Genomic DNA, 22,122 nt, shown 5'->3' with positions numbered 1-22,122 from the left:
CGAGCTGTTTTGCAAGGAAGAATGGGCAAGAATTTCAGTCTCTCGATGTGCAAAACTGATAGAGACATACCCCAAGCGACTTGCAGCTGTAATCGCAGCAAAAGGTGGCTCTACAAAGTATTAACGCAAGGGGGCCGAATAATTTTGCACGCCCCACTTTTCATTTTTTTATTAGTTAAAAAAGTTTCAAAAATCCAATAGATTTCGTTCCACTTCACAATTGTGTCCCACTTGTTGGTGATTCTTCACATAAAATAAAAAAATTATATCTTTATGTTTGAAGCCTGAAATGTGGCAAAAGGTTGAAAAGTTCAAGGGGGCCGAATACTTTCGCAAGGCACTGTACGTGTACACACGGATTTTATTTTGTCAGAAGAGGTGAACACATTTGCCTCACATTTAAATACAGTGTCTGTTATCACAGTAGTCTAAGATGCCCATACCCCTCCTTACCCTGTGGTGAATGAGTTATTAGTCAAGCCCTCCAGTGGTCAATAGCATCCCAATGAAGTTGTCATGTTAATTGAGAACAGGGGAAAGATCGGTGTCTCACATTAGCAAGGTGGCCAGAATACAAAGCACATTTACACCATCTCTTGCCGAAAACATTACAAGCAATAAAAATGCAAAGTGCCACAGGCAACCTCTGAAGACCTTTAAGCTAACCATGGTAGGTTTTGAAAGAGCTGTGAAATTCCTTTTTTTCCACTCACAGAAAGTCTTGTTTATGACACTAACAATTGTGTAAAGATGTTAAGTAATTTAGCTGGACCTGTATCTCTTAGTCCTGGAGGATCCTCTATATTCGAACTCACTTCAACTCGAACCCACTCACCTCTCTGTCGTGAGCACTGAACAGTCCTCCAAACCCATCACTAAAATACAGCATCTCAGAATTTAAATACACTCAAAACGCTGGCTCCCACCCTTCCTGGCCCATTTACAGCCCCCTCAAATGTACATAAAAAGTTCCTGAGCCCTTCTTTGGAAAATGGGGATTGGTTGTTTTTCAGATATTGTTTTGTTGTGTCCAGATCTTCATCTGTAGATCTTAACATTCACTCGCCCACACAAGACAGGCTGTCAAAGCAGCAATCTCCAACACACCAGCACGGAGGATTCCTCCCAATCGCCTATCTCAGAGGCTTGCTGAAACAGACATGTAGCCTGCAGGTTACAGCTTGACAACAGTTCATGCAAAGCCAAACTGCAGTACAAAACAGCCCCATGTGTATTACTTTGGTCTTGCAGACAGAAGGAGATAGAGTTCCATTCCTTCATCCATAAAAGACGGCTACCTTTGGACATTTGACCTCAGATCTAGTAACTGACAGAGGTCAAATTAATATTTATTTCATTCATTTCTTAAATACCAAGGTCTGTGCTCCTTTGAAGACTGGAAGGAAGGCACAGCAGGCAGTTCTGCAGAGCATACAGTAAAAGTATTTTTTTCAAGGTAAACTGACCTTTAAATTACGTGATGTGGAGTCAAAGGTCAAATTCTTTTCTGTCTAGATTTTCACACAGAGCTTGCTCCACAGCTCCAAAGACCTGACTCTCAGACATCTAACCAGGTGAAACTGAGTGATTGCAAATGTCTGAATTAGCATTTGGCACTTTCGTGTTCTGAAGACATATGAAATGCAGCTGTTCTAGTGCAAAGTAAAGACAGATTAACAAGTGTAAACTATTTTTCATGTGTTAAACTGCATTTTTAATCTCATTTAACTTTCTGCAAAGATCTTTTTTGGAGTATTGTGTATTGGGTGGCAGAGTGGTTAGCGTGGCTTCCTCACAGTGCGGGAGCACTGGGCTCAATTCCTGGGGAGCCATCTGTCTGGAGTTTGCATGTTCTCCCCATGTTTGCATGGGTTTTCTCCCTGTACTCCAGTTTCCTCCCACAGTCCAAAGACATAATGATAGGTTAATTGGCTTCTGGGAAAAAGCTGGCCCTGGTGTGAGTGTGTGTGTCCTGTCCAGGGTGTATCCTGTCTGGTGCCAGTTGCTTGCTGGGTTAAAATCTTTCTCCTCCCTGACCCTGTGTTAGATAATGTGGGAAAATGGTTGGATCTTTATTTAACTGTTGCTTTTGTCATGTTTTTGCTGCTGTCTGTCAATTCTAAACTATGACGGTCTGGACACAAAAGCAAGTGACCCTGTGATCTTGCTGTTCGGTCGAACCCACCTTGTCAGGGCAATATTGGAAAGTGAAGTAGTGTGTCTGTTACAAACGTCTGCCACAGCAATGAACAATATTGAACAATCTGACCTTTAATGGTGGCATTTCCACTTCGATGTTAAAGTACATCATTTATCTGATTCATTTCTTTCCAAAGAGACAAAGAATGACTGTGTATTAACCATATTTACAGTCTACAAAATACTGCATCCAACTGCAGTAAAATTAGAGCCTTATGGTATCTACATTTTTTATTTATTCTTTTAGCTGGTGAGAAAAGTTGTGATTCTGAACTGTCTTCACAGCCCTCATATGTTCTGTCACCCTCTTTCACAGACTACTGCTCGATTGCCTTTAACAATACCACACCAAAGGAAGCTGCATTTTGCAATAGCAGATGGGAAGCAGAGGGGGTTAGGCTGTTGTTCTGTTTTCCATTTGTCAGGATTAGTCTAACAGATCTCTATTTCTTTTTCTTTGGGCTTCTGACTGAAGCTAATCCCACTCACCTGCAGTTGTTAGCCCTGTGTTCCTGACCCTTTGCCCTCTCCCATTGCCCAGTGAAAATGCATATCCCGAGACAAGCACATGACTCAGCGCTCTCTGTCTTTCCAGGTTAACACTCCACATCTGCCAAGATCTCTCACCATCCCCAAAGCAGAAGGGATCCTGTTTATCTCAATCGCCCCAGATGTTATGGCCTTTTACAGATTAAGGATGTTATGAATGGAAAGCTATATGGTAGCACTTTGCCTTCATGCTTGTTTTGGCATTGGGTAATAATAATAATAATAATAATTAAAAGGTGGGGTGTCTATATTTTTAAAGCAATTGTTTTTCTTAAATAATAGAGATCAGATTGGGGCAAAGGCCTTTTTGTTTTTTTTATAAACAAAAAGACATTTTTATGTGCCTTCAGAGAAATATAGGCCAGATTTTTTTATTGTTAGACGTGCTACTCAGCTTACGTTAGTAAGTGCATAATTCTACCTGTACACTCCCCATATAGGCAAAGGCTTGGGATTCACGCAGGAGGGTTTCCTCTCTTTATGTGTCACAAGCAGGACTTGGTTCCTATCCTTTCCCTTCCCAAGCTGTCTCGTACTGCCACTCAGCTGCTTGCTGCAAATGAAAACCAACCTTCTGCTTTAAAAATAGGGCTATGAAGAGGCTGAGCTCACTTTGGGCATCTCAGGGCAAGAGCCAGGCACAACGGAGGAGCTGAAGTAGGTGAAGTGGAGAGCGCGCAGCAGACTCCAGGCCTGCCGGCTGTAAATACACTCTAATTAGAAGCAGTTATGACATATTTTAAGAATTATAGCTGTTTCCTGATCTGTGGGACGACAGTGCTGTCACTTTGTGTTTCACAGAAAACAAACATGTTGGAGATTCAAAGGCAGCTGCTGGGAGTGGGGGACGGTGGAGGAAAGGAAGTCTTGACTGAAAATTACACACCAGATACACCCTCACGTGTCTCGGGCTCTGCAGTCTGCTGCTAGCACGCCATACCATCCACACAAGCCATTAAGCTATGGGTTTTTTACACGTGTTCTCATCTTCACCCCTCCACCTCTCCTATTTATTTAACCCTTTGTGTTTGGACAGGACATAACTCTGCCCCCTTCTAGACTATCATTGTTCTACTTTTGACATGGAATAAAGAACTCGTTTTTATCAATTGACTTTCGGTGACAGTTAAGCTCTGTGATACTAACTGCTTCTCTTGTTTTGCATAACGTGCCTTCTCGGGTGGCCTATTGCTCCTCCCTCCTCTTTTAATGTCTTTTAATGTGGTCTCATTGGAAAACGTTTGATCAAGAATCGTCAAGCAGCGCTGCGCCGGCCATTTATGAGTGTCTTCCGGAGTCGGCAAACGATTGCTTTTACAGAGAGCGTTGATGCCACGGGAGGCGCTAATGTGCCCAATGTGGCACAATGAGGTGTTAACAGCCGAAGGGCCTGGGGCACACAGCTCTGAAACATGTCATGTGCAAACTCACTTTTGAAAAAAGGCAGACAGGTCTCCCTTTGTCACTAATGAATCGACCTTTACAGCGAGCGAGCCCGTTCTTTTTGGAAACGGTAGAACTGCTCAGCACAAAGCACTAAGGGAGATCAGCAGCAGGAGATGGATGCGAGGACGTGCAGTTAATCGCTGTTCAGTTCACTCAAAGCTCTGCTGTTCGTCTCACATCCCTGCTGTTGTGTGGGGCTGCACATTGGTGGTGGTGGAGGGGATCCCCATTACCTGTAAAGCGCTTTGAGCGGAGTGTCCAGAAAAGCGCTATATAAGTGTAAGCAATTATTATTATTATTATTATTATTATTATTATTATTATTATTATTATTATTATTATCCCCTGTTGCCCCACTTCTCCAAGGCCACTTCGCAACCGGTATCCCAGCGGGCGTTACAAAATAGCGTGACCCTGCCTTTTACCGGCCACGATAGACTGTAGCTTTTACTGTCTATTGCTTAATACCGATTAAGCTCTAAATGGGTGTCATAGGTGTTGAAATTCTCCTGAAATACCCGTTTCCGTGTTTGGGGTAAGATCGAAAGCTAAGAGAGATTTAAATAGTGCGCAGTTTTGTTTCTTAACTTCAGCGAATATTCAAACACATTAACGATGATTCAGATAACAGATTCTGCAGACAATCTGAGATAAACTTGTGCTATGAAAACATTGGTCCCACATGCGGTAAAAATAATTGTTCGCATACCTCGATATACTGTAACTAATTTGTAAAACTGGTATTATGACATAAATATGTAAAAAAAATTAAAAAGTATACATATTTACAAAAGACGACAGTTTGTATTAGTCCTTTTTATTAATTATATCACGGCTCTACGTAATCCCTGTACTTTGACTTCAGACTCTCATAAAAACAGAATCGTGTCGCGACAACTAAAGGAGAGGCACCATTTTATCTTGCGTTCATCTCAACAGGGCATCAGAAATTGAGACTATACTTGCCAAGTTCTGGTTCTGTTTTCATTTAGGTCTGAACCGTGAGACGTTCTGGAATGCTAAGCGCATTTGGACGGCATTATTGTGAGCACTGGTGCACTCAAACGACACAAGAAGGTCTCCCCGGCTCTTGAGGTTTAGAACCGGATGGATAGATGTTAAATTGTATTGTATAATTCAATAAACTGGGATGTTGTGTGGTTGCACGTACACATAATAAAACATTTAAAATGCATCGCAGAAGGCCTTGTACTCATCCACTGTCGTGTACAAATACTGCTAAGAATTATTTGGGTGTTGCGGCTGGACTGGGACCCAGATCATTGTTTTGCAAGCAATGTTTGCGCTACCCAGGGAATTCAGTCATCCCCCCAAGAATCACGGAGGCGCAAAAATGCGTCGGGTCCAACAATTCACGAAGGGACTTGTGCTTCTTCTTTTACACTTTGCATGCAAACAATGGAATGCTTGCCAACGAGGACTAAATGTTCACATTACAAAGGGATTTAAACATGATAAGCTACACCTTCCTTAAGGAAAACTCTTTCCAGGTAAACGAGGAAACTACTGTCAAGTTATGTCAAAATCTTTCCCGATTTACTATAAATAATACACAATGATACAGACTTAGTATTTATTCAGAATAATGGTTTAGTAGTGGAAATACCGACAGCAAAATAAGTCCTAAGATAAAGACAGGCTATGGATCTCGCATCAATGCAGATTGCGGAAAGCTTTGTGCGCTAGCCTTACTTAGCCTGAGTAAACCGCTAGCAGGTGCAGCTGATAAGCACACAAACACAAGCGCACATATAATACGTACATATAACATTGAAAATGAGGAAAACCGTATTTTGCACACGGAAAAACACGAGCTATACCCCAGGCAAGAGACAATCGTTCGAAGTCCCCGCCACGTGCAGATCTCAGCCCCCCGCTACGGTTAGATGTGCGCGTGCCCAGGCGTCACGCCGTAGCGGCTCGGTCGCGTTGGTTACTGTTGTCTTTGCACACACTTCCTACACTTTTTCTCTCCCAAGAGTTTGTACTACTTGTTTTAAGGCATTTACCAAAAAAAAAAATCCTCGGCAGGAATTGACGCGAACGGCTGACATTCCCTTCGCCTTTTGCGCCTCAGTCAGTTCAGCGCAGAAAGGTTCACAACACCTTCCCTTTGCCGAGGTTAGTCTGGACTTATTGATATTGTGTCGCGGAGTCCAGTGCAAGTAATACCACGATATAACATTAGTAAGGTATATGGGCCTGTTGTATTATTGTGCAGGAACAATGGCAAGAAATCTGTCTTGTATAGAACAAAATAAGTAAAACGAAAGCGGTAGTCGTGAAATTCAGTATGAACATGTTTGTGGGCTGCTCGACGAACAGTGACCTTTCTGTAATATTAAAGTAAAACGTTTAACCCAGCAGAAGGTACGATTTTACGCATTGTCTTGGGGGTTCCCGAGTTTGCCTAACGCTTTTTTACCCTCTGTGTTCAGCAGCTGTGTCAACCCACGACGCAGTTGATCAAGTCCCACTGAATCGCAAATCCATGTATATGGACTTGTTTCTCAAAACGAATTGATACATGTATTTGATTTCACGTTGCTCTGTGTCTTTCAGTTGTATGTGTTGGGTGGAGGTGTGTGTGTGTCACAGCCCCTGGGTTGTGAATTTGATCCCTGTCTGGAATGTTGCTGGCAGGTTAATTAGGCAATGCTGAAGAGCATATCCCAGTGGTTCCCACCCCTGATCCCGGAGAAACATGGTGTCTGCTTCTCTTCATTCAAGCAAAGCGCTAAATGTCCAGTGCTAATTGATGACTGAATCAGTCTGCTTGCTTGCTTAGACTTTCCTTTAATTTGTTTCTTCAGTCATTCCTGAGTGTTAAAAATATCTGACTTCAAGAGTACTGTTTTCAACAACTTCAGCACCCAGAATATTCCGCTCCTCAAATTGTTTTTGAGTAAATTGTTCTTACTAGTTGATAAATTGATGGAAACCCACTCAAGGGAATGTTAATCTACCATAATTTGACACAAAGTATGTTTATTTTTTTCCTTCTGCAGAAGTCCAGTTGCTTACATTTCAACATGCAGGCAACATGCCTGAATGAGTACAGTTCTAAAACTCAGAAGTTGGTACAGGGTTGACACCAATTTCCATTTTCACTTTTTAAGAGTTGAAAACACAATTACAGATGTATATGCAAGCCCCATTGGTTGTATTCTCTATTGATTGAGTTTAATTCTGCATTGCACTAATTTTTTTTCTAGTTTATGTTCACATTTTGGACGTGTGAATGTCTGAACAGTTTATTGAGGTTGACAGGCTTCGGGCCTTATTAGTACAAAATCATGGACCCAGTGATTCCTTGCTACGTGATGGAGATGAGGAGTTTACAAGGTACATGAAACCACTTCAATTCAACATCTTTTAAAAATATAACATTTAAACTGTCGCCTGCTTCTTTATCTTCACCAAAGTACATTTCAGGAAGACATCATTTTTTGTTCCTAGTGAAATTGTTCTGGCCCGCATTGAAAATGTGATAGAGGCAATACTAACCAGTCTGTCTAAAAGTGAGGCACCAACCTTGACTGTTCTGAACAGATCCTGCTGGTCCAACATCAGGTATGAGTTGAATGTAATATGCCAGGTTTAATTGCTTAGAGAAAATCACAATGGTTTTTATGAGTTTTTTATTTGTTTGCAAGGCCAAATTCTTAACATATTAAAAAGGCAAATATTTTTATCCCATAACAAGTCTATATGATTAAATAAATCAAGTTTATTCAATATATTCTTATACTTAGTCAATTAACCAAGTAATTATTATATAGCTGATTATTATTTTGTAGATGGAAGGTTTCTGCACAGTGGGTAAAATGAAAATACATCAAGTGCATAGGTTAAGATATAAATGGTCTTTTCATTTGTAGAAGACCCGTATTATCTTTAAATGTTTGGTGGTAGACTATTCATATAATCACTTTGCACAGAATGCAAATCATTAAAAAAATATTTTTAATACTACTTTTGAGCTCTTAGCTGATGTATATATATAGTTTGAAAAGAATATCTAGAGTTAGACAATAACAGACATAAAAGGTTTTAAAGAAATACATAAAACAGCTTATTGGAATTGAAGTACATAGCCCTAAGCCTTGAAGATGAAATAAGTTCCGTTCTAGAAAGGTGCAGTTTTGATGATGGACATAAAAGAAAATCAAAGCTATAAAATGCTTTGTGTTGTGCATCCTGTGAAGATCTATCATGATAAGACTCTCTATTCCTAAGGATAAATCCACATCAAACATTCTGTTCTGCTTTTGGAATATTGTGTTTGAGAAGGAATAGATTTAAAGAGTTCTTAAAAATTAAGAATTTATGGATTTGAGTTACTAGTGGCATCTATGGGTTTGGCTTCATTCTTACTGACTCACATTACATTATTACAATGATGTTTTCTGGTTTCAAACATCTGATTGGTGGTCTTTCCTGTGTTGATGAAGGTTTGAAGATGATATTGGTCTGCATGCAGCTTCAGACTACACTGTCAGTACAATCAGAAGTGATTGCTCAAGATCGGTGACCAGATTTGGTAACTATGCTTATTTAGATATAATAATAATAAACTTTATTTTATATAGCGCCTTTAAAGGTGACTTCTCATAGCGCTGATTAGTTGCAGTGCAGATATGTATTTGCACTGCAACTAATCAGTACTGCAGTGTGCTTATTTTCTTTTTTATTTCTTGTTTTTATATTTTAAAGAGTCAGTGTGTATGTAACATGTCAAGTTTAAGATTTAAACTTTGACATAAATAAATTTAAAGTTAAATGTCATAAATATATTTAACTGCTATTCAAATGATTATAAGAGTCTGAGTAGAGTTTATTAAATCACATTTGCTAAGATTTAAAAACATATTCTTTATTCAATCAATCTCCATTTCAAAATATTTTTCAGTAACCTATGTTACTAAAATAAAAGTATTAAAAATATTACAAATAATCAATTTTACTGTTTTGTAGCTACAACCCTGAAGGTACTGTCTGTAATCTACAAGATGGTGCAAAGCAATTCATATGCTACGAAAAGGTGATGCAATTTTTCATGTTGCTTACAGCCCTTCATCTATTGTATTCCAGTTTAATACTGATGAATGAATTAACATTTCAGTAATATACATCATATCTTTCTTCTTCCTGTTTGTTCCCATTCTCTTCTAATCCTGTAATTGACCATCACTCTGTGTGTTGTCACAGCAGTTTGAAGCATTATCAGTTTTACATCTCATCACAGTTTTTTAAAGAAAGAACTCTTGATAAAAGGGGTCTCCTTTTAAATATTTTAAAGTGAATATTGCAAACAATGTCTGCCTCATTTACTTAGGGACATCTATTACAATGACACCCAGCTGTTTGGAAGTCAGAGGACAGTGGACCTCATAGTGGATGACATTTCCTGTATGCTCAGGGTTCCACGCAGGAATCTACACGTGGTGAGTGATTTTGATGATGTCACATGCTTTTCAATTCATACAACAAAGACGCTGCTAATATCCCTTGCTGTTGAATGCAAAAGTTAATTTTGTGGCAAAAACATATTGATTAATCTTTCATGTATATTTTTGTTTCTTAATTGCTAACAGTACTTTATCTTTATCTTTCTTAATTGTTTTAATCCTTTTGTTACGTGAAGTTGGATCATTAAGAAACAGTATATAAAATGTAAACCCTTCATTTTCATTGAAAACCATTTAGATTACCTTCCAGATAGATTTGAAACAAATGAACAGTGCAAGTTCTGTTTAAAATGTGCTTCTCGTACTCATTAGACATGTTCTAGTGATTAAGCAAATGGACATTAAATTTCCACATGTGTTTTTTACTAACAAAACATAAACAATTGTCCTTTATTTAAACAAAGTCTCTATTTCTGCACTTTTTTAAGATAAAAAGTTTGGACTGATTTCACGAAACGTTATTAGGACTAACCATGTACTATTTAATGGTAATATAAGCAAGTTGGTCTGGGAGTAGGGATAATCTGAGTGTATGAAACCAGCCCTAAAAAGTGCTAAAATAAATCTGAAAGTGATACTACTTACAATAGCCTAACTGTATTTTGGCCTTGGTTTTTCTTTGTAAATGCTTTCTAGCTTGCATCTTCCAAAGGCTTCATTGCAGGTGATCTGTGCTACACAGAGGAAGATGGCACTAAGGTGAATTGTGACTCTGGCTCCATGGTATGTGAGACAGCAGGCAGGTACAGTACCACATTTATAGCACTGAGCTTTATCTGTGACTACCGTTGGTATCACTATGCATAAAAAATAATTCAGATTATTCGCTAATGATAAATGTTACAGGGAATAGATGTAAAGATCTCTGAACTTTTAGGCAGCATGTTATGCAATGTATTTGAACTAATTCTAAATACTTGGACTAATTTTTAATTAATTCCACGCTCAACTCACAACCAATGATTTTGTGTAATGTTTTAAAAGTAAAAAACTGCAAGATTTTGTATTCAGATTTTATTACTTTTCAGTTACATTTTGTGTGAATATTGAAATAAAGCTTTATGCATGATATTGTCTTAAAAACTGATTTCTGTCTCTGTTTGTTTAGGCAGTCCTGGTTTCTTCCAATGTTTGTGGTATAAAAAGTATCCTTTACTTTTGCAAAATGTTAGAGAAAAATGTTTGTAATCTTTGTGCATATCTGTTACTGTTTATAAAACAAATTAGTTTTTTTTCTCCTAGAAAGTGTGTATATAATTTTTATTTTGATTATATAATTTGAAGTGGTCAAATTATTTGAAAATAATAATGTAGTATTAGATCAAACAACAGCTATCTCTTAAAAGCACATGCAGCTAACCTTAATAATCAGATTTTGTTTCCACTGCGAAATTTGTCTTGATTGTGGAAAAAGACGCAACTTTCCAAAGGCTGTTGGATGATGAGTTCTGTACCAAACTGGCTCCATGTATCATGATCACAGTGAGTCTTTATCTTAAAAAAATAATGTAATTGCCAGCGTAGAAAGTTGGGAAAGAAATTGGGTGATACATTTTACAAATGTGGAAATAAAATGTATTGGAAAAGTAAACTACGATTTTAATTATATGAATGCATTATGCTGAAAATAACCCCATGTTATGTGTTATGTGCAGATATGTTGAAAGATGCTTTTCCTGACTGTTGTCACACTTTCAGGGTAAAGGAGTCCCGGATGTAAATAGCAGGCTGATGGTGAGGAGGCTGTGGGATTCTCTGTGCATTCCTATATTTGCACTGGTGGATGCAGATCCACATGGTACTCTATCACTTTCTTTGTGTAATTGTGGCTTCTTCGGTACCTCCAAAGAAACAAAAATCTAGATGGGAAGAAATCAGTTTCCAACTTATTTCAAAACAGAATTGACCAATTTACTAGCATGAACTGATGTTATAGAAGTGTTGAAAGTTATATAAATATATAATTATATTGTATAAAGTTACAGTTGGTTTATCTTGTTTTTGTTACCAACCTAACAAGAAGTGTTTAAAACTGATAAAAAATAATTGCCTAAATTAGTAGTTGCTAATGGTATGTATTGATTTATTACACCATAGAAAATAGAATGAGGCTATTGTAAAGTACCTTATAAGCAGAATTGCTGGTTAGAATTTTTTTAGGAACTATTGAGTCCACAGGCAAAGTCTGGTTTATGTTTAACAGATATACAATTTCAGTCACCCGAACAATGCTTACAGCTTTAAGATATAGTTATATTGTTATAGTTTCATATATGGATATGTCCTGATACTGGACAGATGTTAATATATTTAATGGAAAGTATTCGGTAGAGTTTACAGACAGTAACAAGTTAATAATACAGACTTTAATATCTTGATTCTCCTAGGTATTGAAATCATGTGCATTTATAAATATGGATCAGTGGTAAGCTTATTTCAATGCATTTAATAGTCACTTTTTATCCTTCAAAAAACTACTTCACACTGTAATGTATATTATATTTTCTTGCTACATTTTTTTGAAGCGAAAGTGAAATACTGATTGCTTTCTAATTATAGTGTATTTGTGTGTGTGACTTTTATTCACTAGTCTATGTCATTCGACGCGCACAATCTGACTGTTCCTGCAGTGATGTGGCTGGGCCTCCTTCCATCTGATATTGAAAGGTCATCTAGGTCTATGTTAACATTTTTGGGATTACCTTGAATTATTTTGATACGATTTATTTGTGGAATATAAAAAACTCCTGATGTTTTCCCCAGCTGTACAGCATCTTAACTATTACTGTTATTAACATGACTAATACTGCTAAAAGATGGATAAAATATCATTCCATATCTGTTGCAGACTGAATGTTCCCAAAGATGCTTTAATTCCTTTTACAAAACGGGATCATAGCAAACTTCAAAGTCTTCAGAAACGACCCTACTTTAACTCTCAACCCCTTTGGAAAAAAGAGGTAAGGCTGTAGAAATGGTTAAACACTGTCTGGATATCTCTAACAGTGAAGCACTGGCAAGTTAAATGTACCTGGTACTAATCAACATAATGGGCTGCAGATGAGAAGTTATAAGAAGGAATGAAAACAAAAACTTAATGTTGAAATGAAGAACAGATTGAAAAATTCTTCATATTGGCATATAGCATGTAAAGCAATGACAGAGAGAATAAAGAACATACCATTTGACTAGATTTCTTTTTGTATAATTTCTGAATTCCACTCTGATGTATCATGGGATATAACTTGTTCTCTTGCAGATAGAACTGATGCTGAAATGGCAGCAGAAAGCAGAAATCCAGTGTTTGACATCAATTGCTCCAGATTACCTTACTCGTGTGTACCTGCCAAATAAACTGCGCTATGGAGGATGGATATGATCTCTAACTGCCGCCTTCTGGACTTGCTCAGCATTGCAGTCAACATCCAGATAAATTGTAGTTTTAACCCTTTCAAGGGAATGTTTTTCTGTTGAATACATTAGAAGAAGCAGAAATCTGTGACCAGTTGTTTTAAATACTGTTTTTTTTATTCATGCCTTTATAGACAATGGTTCAGTTGCTGCAAACTTTCAACGTTAATATGCTTTGAGAGTACGTCCAAACTAGCCTCAATGGTTCCTAAAAAGGCATAATCCATGGGTGTGAACTCGTTAAATTCCAGTTATATTGAACTTTGGAGCTGGGGATGAGATGATGCTCATGTTTAGTACCTATTTAAGATGTTCTTCAGTCATCACAATATTCAAACAAACCATTTCCATGACATCGTATTACAAAACTGAATGTGATGAAGTATAGCGTCAACAATAAATGAAATGTATCTATGCAAATATTCAAATGACATTTCTGAGATTAACATTTATTAAATGTAAATGTAATAAATTAACATAATGTATGCTTATAATTTCATTATAAAATTCCATTCATCAGAACAATAATATATCAAGTCATGAAATATACTATTCATGGGTATAATGCACAGTCTGTCAAAGCTGACAGAAAGTGTGGTAGTTGATTTTCTAGATCTGATAAAGCAGTTTGTTACACCATAAAAAGTCAATAGAAGAGAAGAAGACAGTGGATTTGAAGAGCTCAGAAGTCTGGAACACGTATGAATTCCTTCCTATTGTCGAAAGGTAACGAGCACAGTGTAGAGCAGTATTTGTAACTAATTTTAAATATTTGTTGCAACTGCCCCTATAGTTTTACTTGTTTTATTGTAGAATGGATATTTTGTAACTAGCCAGTTCCCATTCCGGGAATTTATGTTGTTGATGTTATTGACGTGGAAATAAATGCAAACGCAAACAAACTGTGCGCTGTCATTGTTCAAGAAAACATTATTATAAAAATGCAGAAATACGTCATGTGAGAGTAAATCAATATACCACAAGAGTGGTGTAGTTTCGTGATTGAATGCCACTATTTGAAAGACTTTATGTTTTTCTTTAAAAAATAACATGAGGGATTCGGCAAGTTTACAGAATATATTTACAATAAGTTCAGGTGGGTACAAGAAGGCTCCACGGCCGAAACGTTGTGTTCTCTTTCTTCTTTTTTTCAACATGGAATAAACCTATTACTTGTTCCTTTGCATATTTACAATAAAGCGCGTACCATTAGTGTACCTGTTTCACAATAACAGAAAAGCTTCTGGTTTTACCAAATAAAATGTTTATGTCCACTATATGATAAAATATTATATTTTACCATACTCAGTCATATCTGTTCAAATATAATTACCTATTAGACAAAACTCATTTTAGTTCCACTAGTTTCAATTCAGATCAATACATTAAGACCATTAATTGAGCTGAATGTAAGGTGTAAGGCGTCATGTGAACGATAGAATCACTGCAGGAATATAACGTGTAGTTTGGCCCACTTACGTTTCCGTAGGCCGGTGACGTAATTACAGTGCGCTGAAGCAGCGAAAGGCAGTGGAGTGGCGGCGAATTCCCCAGTCTAGGTCGGTTTACAATTGCTTTTTTAGGGCTGTGATAAATACGATATATTTTTTTAAATGAAACAGGTAAAGAGCTTGTAGCTAGTAGTTATTGTGTTAATTAAAGAGGTTTATAGGAAATCCGTTTGTGATGGAGCTTCCTAGTGTGTAGTAGTGGATGGAGAAGGTAGCCTGCGTGTTCTGATATTAAGAAAAGCAAGAACGATTGCAAAGTATTTATAATCTCGATTACGTATCTCAAACTTTAAGACGTTCTACGGTTTGAGACCTTTGTTATGGAGAATAGTAGCTGGAGTAATGGTGTAAAATAAAATGCCTCATGTTTATGGCTCAGTACATAAAGGGTTATGTTGGTAGTAAACTGATTATGTCATTCTGCTGATTTTCAGAAAGTAAAGTGGTAGTATACAACGTTTAAAAATAAGGACAAAATGAAATGGAATCGTTCGACCTAGGTTGCAGAGCATGACTGTAAGACCGCTGACCGGATATGCAGTTCAGTTTCTAGAAAGTCCCTCTTCCAGTGCTTAAGCGTATCTGTTTTCAGATGAACAAGTAGTAGCTTGCTTGTTCAGTGCCAATGTACAAGAGGTAATAAGCAAAGACCTGTTTGTGGAAATTATTCAATCTTTTCCTGTTTAGAACTACAATGAGTCTGTTCGGGACAAGTTCTAGTTTCGGATCAGGGGGCACCAGCGTGTTTGGCAGCGCCACTACCGACAGCCACAACCCCATGAAGGTAAGAGCTGGAGTTAAAATCGGCAGCCTTGTGCTTAGAAGTAGATGCGTCTCGCTCTGAGCGGATGGAGGAGGAAGGGTCATTGTTGGCGTAAAACCATGTTTCTGCTTTCAGAACCGCAATACCAGAATCGTTACATTTCGCGAATTTTAAAAGGCAAGACCCACCTTGCTTTAAAAAAAAACTGAAAGCAGCTGAAAGACTATTAGAAGTAATTGAAATGCTATTGGTTTCAGGATGTTGAAGTGACGTCTCCTCCTGATGACAGCATCAGCTGCCTGGCCTTCAGCCCGCCTACCATGCCGGGAAACTTCCTGATTGGAGGATCCTGGGCCAATGATGTGAGTAGCAGGTGGTGTTGGGAGTCCAGTAATGGGAAATGGTGGGCAATTAAGTGACCACATGAAGGCAGTTCTGGGCTTGGAGGGGCCGGGCGTCTGCAGGCTTTCAAGGCCTCTTTAAAGCAAGAGCACCTGGGGAGCTGGGAGAAGCTGTAAAATGGTCCGTTTAATCCTGTAACCAGCTAGCTTGGCGTTAAGAGCTGACACGGAATGCACACCTGCTGATACACTGACCCACCACAACAAGGACTGTCCACCCCCGTGTTATGAAGTATGTAAAGTTTCTCGTTAGATATCCATTGATTGAAATGAATTTCGTTTCCCTCTTTTGCGAGACACTTTGATTGAAATTTGTACCTGCTTCTGTTTGTTTTGGAGTCATTTACCTGATTTAATGTCACCCTTTATGCCCCTGACCCGTACCTTGTGTTGCACAGGTGCGCTGCTGGGAGGTGCAGGATAATGGACAGACTGTCCCAAAGGCACAGCAGACGCACACAGGCCCAGTGCTGGACATCTGCTGGAGTGATGTACGTCTTGATGCATTTTCTGGGTTTCTGTTAGAGATGCTTTGGTGCGTAGCTTATTTTAATTTTGTAGAGCAGTTTGAAAATCCCAATCAGATGTCTATCTATCTAAACTTTCAGGGGCCAGGTAACTGCACAAAGGGGCTTCACTAAGTCATTGCACCTTTTTGTGTTTTTCTCTCATCCTTGTGAAAGAGCTTGTATCCCAAACACTGATATTTTTAGTACTTTAGAGAGCACAACTTTATTGGGTCATTACAGGAATGAGCAGCTCTAGATCCATCTCGGTTGGTAGCACACTGAAGTCTTTTGCCCTCAGACGTTTATATGGCTTTGTGTGTTTTAGGATGGGAGCAAAGTTTTCACTGCTTCATGTGACAAAACTGCAAAAATGTGGGATCTTAATAGCAACCAGGCAATGCAAATAGCCCAGGTAAGTACTGATTCATTTTTTGATGTACTGTTTGGGGCTCATAAATATAAACATGTAAAAATGGTACATTTAGAATATAGATAAATACTCACCTTTTTTAAAAATGTTGTGTGTGCAAAATTAAACTTTCATAAATGTTTCTTATCATTAAAGGAAATAGTTTGCTGAAAAATTCTGCATCACAAATTCTGATTTTGTTATAAAAACACTGAAATAATTGTTAAGCATTGTTCAGGTTTGCTTAATCTTTAACTTTTAGCCAAAGTTTCTTATCTGTGAGACTTGCTACATGACTATGTATTTCAGCACGATGCCCCAATCAGAACTGTCCACTGGATAAAAGCTCCTAACTACAGCTGTGTCATGACCGGAAGCTGGGACAAGACTTTAAAGGTAACAACATTAGTAGCAAAAGTTGATTTGTTTTTAACATGTACTTAATAATCATTTTCATCTCGTATAGAGTATAACAGTGTAATTCAGTGGTTGGAAAATGAAGTTATGATACCATCTTTAACTTGTGCTCTGCTGTTAATTGTCCCTCCTCTATGTATTGTAAGACTTAGTCACCATGCATGTATTGTATATAACTAGATAATTACAATTGTTCCTTTATGACTTCTGCAGATTGGATGTAATTATAAAATACAATAATTTTTGTTATCACTAGCAACCTCAAAATTGTTTTGTTTTTTAAAATAATGACTTCATTTGAACATACCTGTGCAGTCTTGTGTATTGATTGTTTCTAAAGATTATAGTGTTACCATTCCCTCTGTCAGTTCTGGGACACCCGCTCTCCAAACCCAGTGATGTCTCTGCAGCTGCCAGAGAGATGCTACTGTGCTGATGTGGTGAGGACCTTCAAAATAAACCTTTGGGTCGACTGCATTACATATGTTCCTGCTGATGCTCACAGCATTTACCCAACACTATTAAAATGGCCTATTTGTCTATAGGCATATCATAGATTGTGTACAGCATAAACATAATAATGATTACAATTCTTTAGTACCAGAGTATGGTATCATGGAAATTAAAAAATTAGATGCTGTGGGCTAGTTATTTGGGAAATATTGACAGTCCTGTTACAACTACTCAAGCTTAATGAAAAGCTGATGTTCGAGCTGGGGTGATGGGGGTTTTAGGAGATTCTGTTTTGTCCCATGCAGATTTATCCGATGGCAGTGGTAGCCACAGCCGAGCGAGGACTGATTGTCTACCAGCTAGAGAACCAGCCCTCGGAATTCCGCAGGATAGAATCTCCGCTGAAGCACCAGGTAACCTGCTTTCTCTGTGGAGAGCAAAACTGCAAAGGCGTGTCTTGGCTTTTTAAACTGTTCATAGGTGTCAAGCAGCAGTTAAGTTATTAATCGTGAAAATAATTTCCCATTTTTTGTCATAAAAACTATTTCACCTTGGTTAAATAATTGTTTTCCTTGATCACCATGAAAAGAAGTTATTCTCCTGGTGATTATAGCTGAGTAACTGCATTATCTCAGCTCCTCAGCCCATTTCAATTGATCGCTGTAGAAGCACACCAGCAATTTGGCACTTCTCTTTGGTTGATTTACATTGCTTTCTTAATTAAAGAGGATTAATACCCTGGAACACTGCTCATTCCCTGAGGCCCTGGTGAATCATGACTTGTCCTTTGCTGTTCTTCCCCAGCATCGCTGTGTTGCCATTTTTAAGGACAAGCAGAATAAGCCCACTGGATTTGCCTTAGGGAGTATCGAGGGGAGAGTGGCCATTCACTACATCAACCCCCCAAACCCGTAGGTATCCCACTCGGTTTAGCTGGAACCAGTGTGGCAACAATGTTCTTAAATGCAAATGGCCTGTTTTTTTTTTTTGTTTACATTTTTTTTTCTTGCATGTAAAATAATAGCCTATAGATATGGATGGACATGAGCTAAAGTTGAGAAATCTCTGCAGTTTGTTGTTCAGTTTAAGGATCGTCCGTATCACATTGGTCTTCGATATTTTCTTAATCTAAAGGGAGGTTAAGAGTCTGGTTACATTTTCTTGTTTGAAACTGGCTTTGCTCAGCCCATTTGGCTGCTTCCATGAGGTGGAGGTGGGACTTTAATTACTTTCATTAGTCCGTCTTCAGTACATGAAGGTGTTAGTATTTTTGCTTTTCTTAAATATTACTATTGAACATACCTATACATTGCTTAAACGTCTGCATTGGATTTGCTTTCAGTTTCTTGTTAAAGCACTTTTGTGAAGATGAAAGAAAAGACTGAAACTGTCAATCTTATGCTTTATATTGTTCATATACAGTAGGCTCAATGTAGCACACCTGACTTTGTGTAGTGTTTCAAGTGGCTACACTTGACATTCAGTAGTAATGTGAAACTAGTGGTTGGGTGTTTAAGATCTGAAAGGATGTAAGATTTTCCTGTGTTGTAGAGCCAAGGACAACTTCACCTTCAAGTGTCACAGGTCCAATGGAACTAACACCTCTACACCACAAGATATTTATGCTGTAAGTATGTCTGAGCTTTTCCAAGAGCAAGAGAATATTTAACCATATTTCAGTGCAGAGTGACGTTTCAGACAAAAGTGTCAGATGATATCAAAGCTTTGTGGTAATGGGTTTTTCAGGAGAGGAGAACTAGATTTCAGTGGATGGTGTTTATCTTGAATTGGAAAATACTGCACTTACCCCGTTATAGTTATCACATTTTAATTTGAAAATTTTAGTCAGTAAATCGTTCTATACGACAAAGAATTGACCCTTCCTTTACTTATATCCATTTATATGTGGATGTTAAGAAAATGGGAAATATTCCCCAAAGGGCATTTTACAATGCAAAGAGCTTGAAAATAAGCAATAATATATTTTAAAAATAAAATCCAATGATGTTCTCTGTGAGTGCAAGGACAAAGAGGGGTCGAGGAAACAGCTTAAGATATATGATAAATTTAACGTTGTCTACATTTTCCCACTCCCTGTGGCAACAGATAACACCACAAAAACAAACAAGGTGTCTTTATCCCTAAAATAGTTCCGGCCTGTTTTTCTATAGAGGCGTTTTTCTTCAACAGGTTAACGCGATCTCCTTCCACCCTGTGCATGGGACTTTGGCTACAGTTGGGTCTGATGGGCGCTTCAGTTTCTGGGACAAGGACGCCCGGACCAAGCTGAAGACCTCGGAGCAGCTGGACCAGCCCATCACGGCCTGCTGCTTCAACAGCAACGGCAACATCTTCGCTTATGCCTCCAGCTATGACTGGTCTAAGGTAATGGCAGGGCCTGCAGGGCAAGACCCCTAGAGGGCCATTCAGAAGTGTAGAAACAAGTCCTGAAGGTGCAAAATCGAGAAGTCCCTCAAGTACAAACTCAAGTCTTTTTTTTTTTATGCCAAGGTACTGGCCACCTCATTGATGGTTTAAAAACAGTTCAAAGAAGACTGAAGTCTTTTAAAGGAATTCAAGTAATTGGTTTCCATTGTAGACAGGGCTAAATATATTTTCTAAAATGTATGTAATACTTAGTAGTTCAGGTGGGTAGCTGCGTCAGCATGCGTAGGCTGCAAAGGAACAAGTAATAGGTTTATTCCATGCTGAAAAAAAGAGAGAGAACACAACGTTTCGGCCGTGGAGCCTTCTTCAGGTGTCAGCTGAAGAAGGCTCCACGGCCGAAATGTGTTTTCGCTTTTTTTCAGCATGGAATAAACCTATTACTTGTTCCTATGTAATATGTAGGTGACTTATCATAATGTGCATTATGCATTTGAGATTTTTGTTGAACAGTTTGTTACTATTGTCCGAGAATTAAGAAAAAAAAATGATTACAAGCACAGATGGGAGGAAGCAGGCGCATTGTGCCCGTGCTGACGGAGAATGAATTTGATGTATTCCCCAGGGGCACGAGTACTACAATTCTCAGAAGAAGAACTACATCTTCCTGCGCAATGCGGCTGAGGAGCTGAAACCCCGGAACAAGAAATGGTGAGAATAGGCTGGAGCCGTGAGGGTCGTGGTGTCGGCTGCCCTTCCCCGTCTGTTTCTTTCAAGGCCCTGTGATGCCGCCCTGCGGGCCCGATAGAGAGGAACGGGGTTTTTCTCCCAGGGAGGCCCTTTGTTGTTGTAGAAACTTAGTGGCAAATGAAATGCTACAGAGCACCGTTTGTACGTAGGAATGTGCAAGGAGGTGCACAGTCATTCTGTGCTCATTCTGTGTTGCAACAAATAGTGAAAGCTACCTACTGAGACTTTGCCTCGATTGCTGTTTTTGCTGAAGAACTCTGTGAAAAGGGTTCATTTTTATAGATTTGTACCTCAAGGGAGTACATTTCTTGAAAAGGGGACATAAGTCATTTGTCAAATAAGAATCTGTCATTCTCACTTGAACTTGAACTTTATTGCCATATGTAACCGGTACATGTACTGGTACAGTGGAATTCTTACTTACAGAAAGTAAGAAACATATATCTATCAACACCAGTTGATAGATGAGCTTTAGCTCTGGTTCTACCCAAGAATTCTTAACTTGAGATCAAACTTAAAATGATGTATCCATGATCATGTTTATAGCTTGAACAGGTTTTATCATATTAACACCCTTAGAAATAGATTTCGGATGTGTGAATGTTCCCTCCCCGCTTATGAATACACAAAATAAAATCTGTTGTAAAAACCAGGATACTCTAATGACTCCTTGCTCCCCCTCCTGTCTTCAGATTCTTCAGCTATGTCACTTCTATTCTGCAACACCAGAGGGTTGGAAAACGGAAGACCTGCCTTAATATGTATATAGAAGAAAACCTCTATTGGCTTACACCTGGACCAGGGGTGGGGCATTGTGTATAAACGGACCAATTGGCAGAACTCTTCTGCTCACATTGAAGCCATGGGCGTGACTACTTTGGTCACATGAGGACCAGGAGAGCAGGGGGATTTGTTTTTGTCTGCAAGTTATCTTAATTCACTTTGGATTCCAGTTTTGCTGTTCATTTGTGATTTAGTCATGTTTAAGGTGCAGATCTATAAAAAAATAAAAGGATGTTCCACACTTCACTATTTTTCCAATACAGTGTCCATTTTTTTAATGGGGAGAATCTCCATATGTAGTGTGAACAGGGCATGAAGAAACACCCTTACTCTGTCCATCTTTCTTGCACAGAAGCATATTGAAACCTTCATGATCAGAGCAACCAAATAATCCATTATACTGTCCTCAGTTTATTGTAAGAGAAGAGACAGCCAACAATGTCTTAAGCAACTCAAATCTTTTTGAGGAGGAGAAGATACCCAGTCCATCTACTTGCGTGTTGTCAATAGGAAGTCGATCAATTTGCACTTAAACCTTTCAAGTTAAGTAGGTTTAATGTTATAAAAACCCAGCTCATCTATCATGCATAAATATACGAGTAATTGCTAGTATATAATACTAGGGATTGCTTTGATTTGTATCA

The 22,122-nt window shown here is 38.4% G+C and overlaps 2 protein-coding genes across 8 annotated transcripts; both read left to right on the top strand.

Moving 5' to 3' along the window:
- Nucleotides 1–5,819: 5,819 nt before the first annotated feature.
- On the top strand, nt 5,820–13,999 carry spo11 (SPO11 initiator of meiotic double stranded breaks). Of its 5 annotated transcripts, XM_088608057.1 has the most exons (15): nt 5,830–6,336; nt 6,654–6,708; nt 7,431–7,560; nt 7,675–7,788; nt 8,670–8,758; nt 9,193–9,259; nt 9,554–9,662; nt 10,323–10,409; nt 10,795–10,831; nt 11,059–11,168; nt 11,385–11,484; nt 12,074–12,111; nt 12,277–12,353; nt 12,535–12,646; nt 12,946–13,999. In XM_088608057.1, the coding sequence occupies exons 3-15, from the start codon at nt 7,457–7,459 to the stop codon at nt 13,063–13,065; spliced, it is 1,164 nt and encodes a 387-aa protein (XP_088464183.1). In that variant the 5' UTR covers nt 5,830–6,336; nt 6,654–6,708; nt 7,431–7,456; the 3' UTR covers nt 13,066–13,999. The 5 variants fall into 5 exon arrangements, with proteins under 5 accessions (XP_088464186.1, XP_088464183.1, XP_088464184.1 ...); XM_088608058.1 differs by lacking the exon at nt 6,654–6,708 and having other exon boundaries at nt 5,834–6,336; nt 11,101–11,168; XM_088608056.1 differs by lacking the exon at nt 6,654–6,708 and having other exon boundaries at nt 5,834–6,336.
- A 584-nt stretch (nt 14,000–14,583) lies between these two features.
- On the top strand, nt 14,584–21,724 carry rae1 (ribonucleic acid export 1). Of its 3 annotated transcripts, XM_088608052.1 has the most exons (13): nt 14,584–14,656; nt 15,296–15,392; nt 15,629–15,733; nt 16,171–16,263; nt 16,607–16,693; nt 17,000–17,086; nt 17,476–17,547; nt 17,866–17,973; nt 18,365–18,471; nt 19,112–19,187; nt 19,751–19,945; nt 20,571–20,656; nt 21,388–21,724. In XM_088608052.1, coding segments are annotated over exons 2-13 (1,107 nt in total). In that variant the 5' UTR covers nt 14,584–14,656; nt 15,296–15,302; the 3' UTR covers nt 21,389–21,724. The 3 variants fall into 3 exon arrangements, with proteins under 3 accessions (XP_088464178.1, XP_088464176.1, XP_088464177.1); XM_088608050.1 differs by lacking the exon at nt 21,388–21,724 and having other exon boundaries at nt 20,571–20,660; XM_088608051.1 differs by lacking the exon at nt 21,388–21,724 and having other exon boundaries at nt 14,595–14,719; nt 20,571–20,660.
- The last annotated feature ends 398 nt before the right edge of the window (nt 21,725–22,122 follow it).

This window comes from Lepisosteus platostomus, chromosome 15 (genome assembly GCF_059453375.1).
Source record: "Lepisosteus platostomus isolate fLepPlt1 chromosome 15, fLepPlt1.hap1, whole genome shotgun sequence".
NCBI classification, from domain to species: Eukaryota; Metazoa; Chordata; class Actinopteri; order Semionotiformes; family Lepisosteidae; genus Lepisosteus; species Lepisosteus platostomus.
Note: the sequence above shows the minus strand (reverse complement) of the source record. Positions and strands in the feature narration are given on the sequence as shown.